Source organism: Enhydra lutris, unplaced genomic scaffold (genome assembly GCF_002288905.1).
Source record: "Enhydra lutris kenyoni isolate GAN:26980312 unplaced genomic scaffold, ASM228890v2 scaffoldscaffold1, whole genome shotgun sequence".
NCBI classification, from domain to species: domain Eukaryota; kingdom Metazoa; phylum Chordata; class Mammalia; order Carnivora; family Mustelidae; genus Enhydra; species Enhydra lutris.
The window spans coordinates 69,679,120-69,690,461 of NW_019154085.1; the positions used below are offsets into that span (position 1 = coordinate 69,679,120).

General features: G+C 42.6%; 1 protein-coding gene across 1 annotated transcript in view; it reads left to right on the top strand.

The window, feature by feature from the left end:
• Window positions 1-11,049, top strand: part of LOC111143469 (mitogen-activated protein kinase kinase kinase 20) — a 178,799-nt gene extending 167,750 nt beyond the window's left edge. Inside the window, exons 17-20 of the mRNA XM_022497239.1 lie at window positions 78-194; window positions 2,666-2,740; window positions 5,562-5,712; window positions 9,779-11,049. Coding sequence (XP_022352947.1) covers window positions 78-194; window positions 2,666-2,740; window positions 5,562-5,712; window positions 9,779-10,479 — 1,044 coding nt within the window. The 3' untranslated portion in view covers window positions 10,480-11,049. The remainder of the gene's footprint in view (window positions 1-77; window positions 195-2,665; window positions 2,741-5,561; window positions 5,713-9,778) is intronic.
• The last annotated feature ends 293 nt before the right edge of the window (window positions 11,050-11,342 follow it).

Sequence of the window (11,342 nt, forward strand, 5' to 3'; positions counted from 1 at the left end):
TGTGTTATAAATGAGACTGAGACTAAAACAAATGGTTTCACTTTCTGAAATTTCTATAATTCTGCTTTTAATTCCAGGATTGTAAGTGGAAAATGTATATGGAGATGGATGGGGATGAAATTGCAATAACCTATATCAAAGATGTGACATTCAACACTAACCTACCCGATGCAGAGATTTTAAAGATGACAAAGGTAGGGTTCTATTTACGGCTTAAAAGCTTTTTTGAATTCACAGATATCAAACAAAGACATTAAAATCCCCCAGCAGTGTGCTTTTGTGCTTGTCAACGTTCACATCAGCTCAGCCTCAAGCTGGCTGTTGAAAGGCACATTTTATTTAGCAGATTGAGATCATAATAGTTTTTTGTTAAAATTCCACTTATGCTGTGTGAACTAAAAAGTACTACCAAAAAAGTGTCCTTTAATTTTTTAAAAAAAATTTTCTTCCTTATTCTTTACACTTACTCCATCACTTACTAAAGGAAAGAAAATGGCATCATGAAAATATTTACCTCAACTTTGGGGTCATTTTAAACTTTGAAAAACTTGGAAGATGGAAAGCCTTCTTGGTTGTCTTCAATTTCTTGAAGGACCAAGGGGAGGTTAGTCATGAGGCATGTGTTGACGTCTTCTTGGCCTCTTTGAGTTCACACCTCTGGCCAGAGAATACCTCAGTGGTAGAAGTACATGCATTAAAACACAGAAGACAGACTCAGAGAAATGCTTAGCTTCTCCTCAAAATGGGGAAAAAAAAATCCAGTTCTGTGCCACTAATACTGAAAAAACACAGATGAGACTTCAATAGTAGAAGGTCAACAACTCAGGCAAATAACCATGATATCCATTGGACATTCACTCAAAACTTCACATAAACCATTCTTAAGTATACTATGAACAGTGTATTTGGTTTCAGTGAAGAAAATGGGCAAAGAAGAACCTGGGTGCAAACACAAGTGGGGAAGTGAAGAGTCTTCAAAGCCACAGCATTAGACTTGCAAATGTGTTCCGTCCTAAGCATAAGATTGCTAAGCATCCAAGTCCTTTTAATTTACAAGTATATTCATCAAGTCGATTGATTTGATATTCATTGTTGGAATCTTCTGAGTAACTAGGAGTTATTTCAGTGGTGTTATTTATCTGTAAAGGTTATGCTCTGGTTTTAACTTTCCCTGATTTTGTTGGGACATATTATGATGTCTTGAAGACCGGACAGATGCTTGCTCTGTACCCCCCAACCTATGCCATTTAAAAGCAAGATCCTAGTCCTTGCCTGCTAACAGAAGGAATCTGCTCACAGCAAAAATGACAGGGTAGAGTTGTAAACCCAAATACAGGTGTTTCTGGTATAATGCCACATATGCACTCCCAAAGAAACACATCTTCTGCAACATCATATACCAATATTAACCGGGGTTGTAGGAAAAATAGGATTGGGGCAGACCATTCAAAATCTGTAGAACTTTTTTAACACCAACAGCATCCTAACAATCCTCATTTTAAAAAGAAAAGAAAAAAAAAGGCCCTGTTAAATCTCTACTGCATGTGCTTTGTACCCATCTCAAGCCCAGTTGGTCATTTGTAACCTTAAAGCTAGAATGAAGGGGTGGAGGGTGGTTAAGAGAGTGGAGATTCACTTACAATAAAGACCATTTTCATCAAAACTAAAATAGGATCCAAGGTGTCAGGGTGAAAATGTTTCCTTCTACCCCTCTAAGTTCTTTGGCTGGTCTGCTAATTAAAGTGACCTAAGACAGATTAGCAGGAGAAGAATTTAATTTTGTACACACAGGAGCCCATAAGATAGGAGACTCAAGGGCAGGTCAGGCAGTTGGGGCTTATGTGCCATCCTGAACTGAGGAATGAGCCAGGGGCCTGGGGCTTCAAAGGGGAGGAAGGCAATTCACAGGAAGATAAGAAGAGCAGATGTTTGATAATTAGAAGCTTGCCGAGCCATGCAGATAGGTCTTTTAGATAAAAAGTTATCTCTGATAATAGCTCTCTTTCTCGGCCAGGTGCCCTATCTAAATTCTTCTAGGCAGTTACAGGAGAGGTAAAAGTTTTCCTTGAGGCTGCTGGGTTTTGATGGCCTTTAGCTAAAAATACAATACATATGCCACAGCGACATGTTTTGGGGTGACATATTCTCCCCTGAAAGGCACAGGCTTCTTCATGAATCCTTTGTTTTAATACAGTGGGAGAAATGTTGCCACAGTTTCATCTGCACACACAGCCTGACAGCTGAATAGCCAGAAACAGGGAAAAGCTGAGGAGTTGTTGAAGCCCCTAGCTCAGCTACTGCTTGCACTCAAGGAAGGCACATTGGGGTCTAAATTGTTAAGGCTTTCTCTTAAACATGAGAAAGCTTTCTACAGATATTGTAAAACATTAGCAGGAATAATGGCCTAATGATAAGATTGAGTGATATACCAGAGAAGAGAAGACTGTGGCACTAAGACTGTTTATAATTATAGAAAAAGAGGTCTTATGAAAACCAACATCCAAAACGTTAGCCTGTTGTGAGTCATCACATGTGAACAAACAACAGGACTTTCACGATAATCTGTCATTATGCTCTATTTGCCAATTGCATATGGTGCAGCTAGCCTCAAAGATACACGCTGTAGCAGGGCAGGCTCTACACCATCCTAACTTTTGTTTTTCAGCCCCCATTTGTAATGGAGAAGTGGACTGTAGGAATAATGGAAAATCAGACTGTAGAATGCATTGTCACCTATGAGGTAAGCTTGGTGTTGGGGAGGGGTAGGGTGCTGGTGGCTTTACCATCAGTTTCTCAGTGGGAATTTATTTGCTTCCTCCCAGGGCTTAAAATTGGAAGAGAAACTATTTAAGAAACATGAATATGGGAAGATTAACATAATTACTCTAACAAAATGTTGGTAGGCAAAGAGAACAGGATATTATCACCCGATAAAGATTCAGGGAGTAATTCATCCATTCGTCAGTTACTGACTGAACTTCTTCTACATGAGACATAACATGTTAGGAACTGGGAGAGACCAAACAGTGACCAAAACAGTGTTTTGCCTTCTTGGTGCTTAGAGTTTAGGGGTAAGGATAGATCAATGATTCGTCACAAGGATGGAGCACAACTTCTACCATCACCTGGCAGGCAGGAGATCGATCATCAAAAACAGATTCTATAGATTTTATATATAGAAAAATAGAAAAACTGACACTTAAAGAAAATATGCTATTAAAATTAAAATTTGGGACACCTGGGTGGCTCAGCTGTTAGGTGTCTGCCTTCAGCTCAGGTCATGATCCCAGGGTTTTGGGATAGAGCCCTGCATTGAGCTCCCTGCTCAGGGGGAGACCTGCTTTTCCCTCTCACAATCCCCCTGCTTGTGTTTCCTCTATCTATGCCAAATAAATAAAATCTTTTTTTAAAAAAATTAAATTAGGGGCACCTGGGTGGCTCAATGGGTTGGGCCTCTGCCTTCGGCTCAGGTCATGATTTCAGGGCCCTCGGACTAAGCCCCACATCAGGCTCTCTGCTTGGTGGGAAGCCTGCTTCCCCCTCTCTCTCTGCCTACTTATGATCTCTTTCTGTCAAATAAATAAATAAAATCTTTAAAAAAGTTAAATTAAAATTCATACATTTAGCAAATACCTACTGACAGTTACTATTCTAGGATTAGTATAGACTAAATCTATATTCTCTCTTGAGGTTTATATTCCAGTGGGAGGAGACTGATAATAAGTAGGTAACAAATATGTAGAGAGTGGTTAAGTGGTAACCAGAAAATAGTGAGACTTGGGACATAAGACTGGGTGGTTAGGGTAGGCCTTTCCTCTGAGGAGGAAGAGGCAGCAAGAAAAGGCAGCAGAGGAAGGCAAGCTCAAGGTCCTGAGGCACAGAGGACAATGACAAGGGGATAAGCAGGTGGAGTCAGAGAGCTTCACGGGGTCACAGTGAGGAGTCTGGATTTACTAAAACACAACAGGAAGCCAATGGGGTGTTTTAAGCACTCTACTGCTTAAAGTAACGTGATTACATTTTTAACATTAGCAATATCTTCATGGCTGGTGGGACACCCACTTTACAAGGTAGAAACCCTGCAGAAACATGGTGGAGGGGAAGAAGTAAAGCACAGAGTCTTGTCACACATGGATATATTAGCATGTATCTGCCCTCCAAAGGACATGTGTTTCATTCTTTCCCTCAGTTACTCATTCAGGAAACATTTCGTAAGCGTTCACCACGACCTAGGCACTATAACAGAAGCTTACACCTGTTTTCTCGCATTAACCTTGCACCAGTACTGAGAGACAGGCAGCATTAGCTTCATTGGGCAGCTAGGGAAAACTGGCTCAGAGAGATGGAAGAAGTCCTGTGGTTAGGGTAGTCAGTGACCATCAGTGGCGTCACAGCCGGGTTCTCTAACTGTGAATGCAGTTCCCGCTCTTCCCAGCAGTAAGATGAAGAAAATTGGTCTCAGATGGGACTCCACACACTGCTGCGCTGTGACGGTCTTCTGAGTTGCCAGCTTGGCTTGGATTCGGCATTACAAATCCAAAGCCGGGTCACTCCTCTTGCCCGGGGTGACCTGATGCTGGAAAGTGACGAGCATCACAGCAGTTACTTATCCTCACCAGCCGATGAGCACAGCTTGTCAGGGAGGAGGTGCCTGAGAAACAGCAGTAATTGTCCAAATGTTGCCTGTAGGACACAAAACTTAATGAGAGCTGTTGATTGGACTCTAGGCTATTCTGGAATCTGTTGACCCGTCCCCGCTGTGCAGGACAAGCCTTCTCTTTAGCAACTGGACAGTTCTAACAGCCAGATTTCATCTCTGCCTGCCTTAGTTGTAGAGACAAACCACACTCAATTCTTTTCTTCTTTTCTCTTTCTTCTCCTTCCTCCTCCTCCTCATGGTCTGTGATGATGTGCTACTTGTGTTTGTAATGGTCACTTCAGAGTTTTTTTAAACATATTTTCATAACCATAATGAAGCCTGAGAGGCTCTTGAACCTGATTCATGACACCTGGTGATGAAGGGTTTCAGAACGAGAAGGTGGTATGTCTTGGATCTGATGTCCTCTCCTTTTTCTAGGCACTATTCTTAACTCCCTGCCCTGTCTCACTTTTGCACCTGTTACTGTGCATTCTCCGTGGGGATAATTAGTCCACCACGCTGCCCACAGTCACCCAGTTACCCGGATGATCTGAGGCAGTTGTGGGCAAAATAGTGGTCAGATGTTTATGTTTTCAGACCTGTCTTCAAGTACCTTAAACAGAAGAAATCACTTTTTGTTTCTCGGTAAACAAAAAGGTAAGTTGAGATTTGCCAAATAGAATACATTCTGAGGGAAGACAACCACGTTGAACTATTCTGTAATCCGCTAAGGACTAAAGTGGTTACATCATTGTACCATATTTAGGCCAACTGTACAAATACCTCACGTAGGGCATTATGATACTAGTGTTCTAAGGAGTGAACTCAAATGACATGATAGCCTGATTTTCTTTTCTTCCTATAAAATAAACATGAGCATTCGATCATGAGTTTCTCTCTCTCTCTCTTTCTTATTTATCAGAGTGATGTCCGAGCTCCAAAGAGCACGAAGCATGTCCACTCAATTCAATGGAGCCGAACGAAACTTCAGGATGAAGTGAAAGCTGTCCAACTTGCCATTCAGACATTACTTCCCAACTCAGAGGGCAACTCTAGAAGCAGGTCTGACTCAAGTAAGTTAGATGTGTGCTAGACTCCAAAAACTTGAATATCAAATTCTCATACCCGGGATAAGTGCCAGCCTGTGAATAGACATAGATTTCTAATATAAGACTTCCTTCTTTTATTTTTAGAATATTGGTTTTATAAACAGACGATATGCACCAGTAGTATTTATGGACTTATAAGTGAGCATATCACAAGAAATTTCAGTATTTGGATAGCTATAATAAAAGATGAAAATTAATGATTATGTTATATTGGTAAATAAGAATATATATGTATATTTATACACATGCATAAATTTAGTTTCCAAAACTGTAGACAGCGATATGAATCTTGTGGGGTCCAGCAAACATTCCTATGAAGCCAGTGTATCATTGGGGCAATTTCTTGAGACCTGGACAGGACGGATACATCAGAGCAGAAGAAAGATGGGGGAAGAGAGGGAAGAAGGAAGGGGAGGAGAAGAGGGAGAAAAAAAGGTAAGGAAGGATAGAGAAAGAGAAAACATGAAATGTGTATGATGGAGCGTGGTGACACTAATTACAGATGCTATACTGAAACAGATTAGAAATTACATAGGGGAAGGCCAGCTGACTTGCTGTTAAATTGGTCATTATTTGGTAGATTCAGGGAAGAGGTCCTGACCTTCACCTTTGCAGGTCCAGAAACTCAGTACAACCCAGAGATAGGCTCTGTGGGACTACGACAAGCTGACAGACGCATGAGAGTTGGATGCATAAACCCCCATGCAATTCATTTTTTACCACGAGAAATACACCTGCCAATGAACCAGAAGTACGTGTTTTCTGATCAGCGCATTGTTTTTCCCAATAAGAAAATGCACCTGAAAAGCCACATCAGAAGGTTCTTTGGCGGCATGGAAAATAAAGTGCCCCTATGGCTAGGGTTACTGAGTTTTGAGAACCTAACTAAAGTGTCCTCTACTGTAGGACTAGCTTGTCAAGTGCACCGGGCCTTCTATGACCACCAGCCGGGGGCCCAGAAGCCTGGACAGTACTCACAACTCACCAATATTTCTGACAGCACGCTGGACCTGCCTGCCTTTGTCAACACAGTTGATTTGGTTCTTTTCTTTCTCAATGAATTGTGAAAAGACATTCTGGCCACAATGGCTGAACAGGAGTTTCTACCAAGCCTTCTCAGCCACAAAACACATTTTCACACACTGTTTAAGGCATGCTGTTTCTACACATGACTAACCCATGTAATAGGTGTTGAGTCTCCCCAGCACAGAACACTGCATTTTTAACTTCTTTTATTTGCTAATTCAATCATCTTGTCGTGCATGTTTCCTATCATGCCTTTAAAAGGACTTCTTTTTATAATTAATGTCCCTCTCCCAGTGAAGTAACATTTGTAGGGCACATTTTACTTCTGTAGGGCTTTATTAGCCACGATCCTATTGGATCCCTACAACACTCTTGTGAAATCTGTGGGGGGATCTTCTGTCTCCACCTCTGCTGTATTTTTCTCTTTTACTAAAAGCTGGTTTTGTTTCCCAACCCACATGACACAAAGTAGGTGCCCTCTGCCTCCAAGTTCACAGAGTTTGAATTCTACCACTTTGAGAATCACCAAATAGTTTATCAGTCCCAATTCCAGATTCCCCAGAGTAAGACCTGTTTGTTGTTTTTGTCCAAGCCTGGACCAATTTACTGTCAGCAGAAGGAGATGGTGGTAGGTGGCGGTATCCGTGGTGAGGTGGGAGGGGGGGCAGGTGGTACACTAAACTGGCGCCATGTGGGTGGAGACGAACTAGGGACATTCCCCAAAGAGGACAATGGGCAGAGGTCTAACAAGTGTCTTGTACCTCTCTGTAATCTAAGTCTTTTGGGAGAAAGCAAATTATTTCTCTAAGAGCATTAGGAATGGTCAATACGCTTCAATTTCCCAGTGGAATAGCTTTGGCTCAAACTTTCCCTCTGATTATGATTAACAGGAGAGGTTGCAGGACAAAAGGAGAGAGTGACCTCCCTTTGGGAGGGACCCCCCATCTGGCTCCCTAGTTTTAGCTAGTTTGCCTCCCTTCCTTCTCCCTCCTATTTCTTTTTCCCTTTTGACATGCAAACTCAAAGGATACCACCTGGATCAGTTTGGGTATTATTTCTTAACAGAAAATTCAACTTCCACTGACTTCCTCCCAAATGGACCAAAGTGTAATCCCAGGAACAGCCGTCTCAGGACCAATAGGAACTTGTTAGAAATGCAAATTCTCTTGGGGTGCCTGGGTGGCTCAAGGGGTTAAGACCTCTGTCTTCGGCTCAGCATGATCTCAGGGTCCTGAGATCAAGCCCCACATCGGGGTCTCTGCTTGGCAGGGAACCTGCTTCCCTTCTTCTCTCTCTGCCTGCCTCTCTGCCTACTTGTGATCTCTCTCTGTCAAATAAATAATTTAAAAAAATTTTAAAAACAAAAGGAAATGCAAATTCTCAAGCCCAACCACAGACCCCATGAGTCCCTACTGGGGTAGGGACCAGCCATGTAGGCATTCTAATGTGATAAAACCATGGGTTTTAACTCTAATGAAATGTGCTATCTTCTGTAGAAGAAGTCCAGAAGCAGGCTGGGCTCAGACGCAGTAAGAGCGGCTGGTTTGCCCACATTAAAGGACAAGGAACAAACCTTTGCTTCTTTCCACTCAGCCCTTCTCAGTCTGTCGCCTTTGCCTGTGGCCCAGCTCCTCCACATTCATAGCCATCATGTAAAGATATGGCAATGGGCAGAGGACACGAGGGGCCGATGCCTTTCCTGCTCTCACACTGAAGGGTGACAAGGACTTGCCTACACACTCCCAGCAGATGATCTCTCAGGTTGCTCTGGTCAGAAACTAAGATGTGTGTCCACTCCTCCCCCACAACATCACTGCATCTGGCTCAGGTCAATCAAAGTCTGCCACTAGAGCCAGAATGTGTTCAGCCAGTGCACATGGCTCCATGAGGGGGTTGAACACTGAACAAAATCAGGGCTCTGTTAGAAGCTACAATTTCAGAGGAGTCAAGGGGAAGGCAAGAAGGCCCTGTGGTTGGGTGAGGCTGTGAGGAGTGTCTGGACACAGGTCACCAGCATCGGGACAAGTCACTCACCTCTGAGGTGTGGTCACCTGTGCAGGGCAGTGAGGGGGGCTGCTTGCTGGAGTGAGAAGTGGGCACGCTCTGTTCCTCTCCAGAAGCTCCGTGTGACAAGCATGGCAAGCGTCGCTCAGGGAAGACCAGGAGGGAACTCAGGATGTGGGCAAGATGACTCAGGCCCTGCAGAAGGCAGAAGAGATCCCAGGTGTGACTTGCTGATTCAGGGAAATAGAGCTTACTAAATGGTTCCTGTTTATTGACCACTTTCTTTCACCTTCTCTTCCTGTTGGCCACGGAGCTTCATTTTTCATGGGGAAAAAAAAAACCAAAAACCAAAGAAACAAACAAAAAACCCATTTCTTATTCCTGAACCTCAGAATCTCTCCTCTGGAGATGTGAGCTGTCTTTCTTCCAGACAATCCCCAGCTGTCTCAACCACTGGAACCCAATTTCTTTCATCTGCATTTAGGGTTCTTGAGGGTTTATGAAAGTGCCTGCTGGCAAAAAACCTTTTGTTTGCTGAACATGCCCCTACCATCCAAACACATGCAAACAGCAATTTCTAGAAGTGATGACATGGCTTAGCAGGAAGAAGATGGGATTTAGATGCAGAAGGACCTGGAATTATTAGCTGAGTGACCTTGGGCAAGTTACCAGACTTCCCAAGCTTCAGTCTCCTAGTTTACAGAGTTAGATCATTTGTACTTATCCTGAGACCTTGGGGAGGAGTGAATGAGATCACGTAAGTAAAGCCTCTGGAATGAGGCCAAGCCTATAGCACATACTCATTTAGTGCAAATGTCCTTATTTTTTAAGAAGTATATATAATAATAAAGGAAATGTCCTTATACCTAGCCTAGAATTTCTATGAATGGTAAAGCTGGGAGTATCCCCAGGAGGCCTGAATTATCTTGAGACAGGATTATGAATTAGGCAGGCAGCTTTGCTGTGGCTTAAAAGAGGCTTATTTCCATTTCCTCTGTAGGTGCTGATCGCCAGTGGCTGGACACTCTGAGGTTGCGGCAGATTGCATCCAATACTTCATTACAGCGTTCCCAGAGCAATCCCATTCTGGGGTCACAATTCTTCCCCTATTTCAATGACCAGGATTCCTACGCTGCTGCTGTAAGACGGACCCAGGTGCCCATTAAGTATCAACAGATCACACCCATAAACCAATCCAGAAGCTCCTCTCCTACTCAGTATGGACTGACCAAAAACTTCTCTTCTCTACATCTCAACTCTAGAGACAGTGGCTTTTCCAGTCTTCCAACTGACCGCTCTTTAGAGAGGGGTCGATACTCAGGTAGAAACAAGAACAAATATGATCGTGGGAGCGTATCACTCAATTCTTCTCCTAGGGGAAGGTACAGTGGGAAGAGTCCTCATTCCACACACTCGCGAGAAAGGTATTCTGGAAAATTCTACAGTGTTTCTCAGTCAGCGCTCAATGCTCAGCAGTCACCTGACTTCAAGAGAAGCCCAAATGACTGCCATCGACCCAGGACCATACCCGGGATGCCTTTACACCCTGAGACTGACTTAAGAGCCAGTGAAGAGGAAACCAAAGTCAGTGAGGGAGGATGGACAAAGGTGGAATACCAGAAGAAACCTCACAGGCCCTCTTCTGCCAAGACTAACAGGGAAAGAAGCAGAGGAAACTACCGTGGAAGGAGAAACTTTTGATGAATTGAACTGCATGAGTTTTCCTAACTAGGCTCTTTTCTTTTTTTCTTTAAGATATAATGGATTTTGATAATATGATACCTTCAGACAGAATTAACAAAAAGACAACTTTTCCATTTTGGGATTTAGGAAATGCCTTCTAATTGAGACTACAGCCAAACCAGAGCCAAAATGATGGTTGTTGGTTGCCCAGGGACAATAACTAGACGTAAACATAACTGTGAATATCCCCCCTCACCCCCAAATCAACATTTTGAGAGGAGGGGATATATCACTTTATTTCCCTAACCACTGCCATCCTGGTTAGCAGGGCCTGGACTAGGGGGATTAAGTGGGGGTCCTTGTCTTGGGTGCAGAATTTATAGGGAAAGCTCAGCGATCAAGATACATAATATTCTAATGCAATATTTAAATAAATGAAAATTAATGCAAAAAATTCTGTGATAAACAAAAAATCAGAATTCTCCATAAATATAGGATCAGTATTACTGATTTTTCCTCTTGTCTAAGGCTCCAGTATGGCTTAGCAAGGTGCTGTTACTGATCCTGTCTATTTAAAATTTTGATATTTTGTTCATCATGAATTTTTGCATTAATTTTCAAAATATTGCATTAAAATATCATTTATCTTGATTACTGAGGTGTTGGGGTTTCTTGTTTTTCCTGAGGCCTCCTTAAATTTTGTGCCTGAGGCAATTACCTCACTTGCCTTACCCTAGTCTTGACACTGCTGGTTGGTATTTATTTTAGTAAGGTATTTGGATTTTTATCATGGTCAGAGCTGAAGTGATTTGGCTTGTCATTTTTAGGCAATAAAAAAGTTATTGAACTTAATGTTGATTATGACGCTTATCTCGTTCATT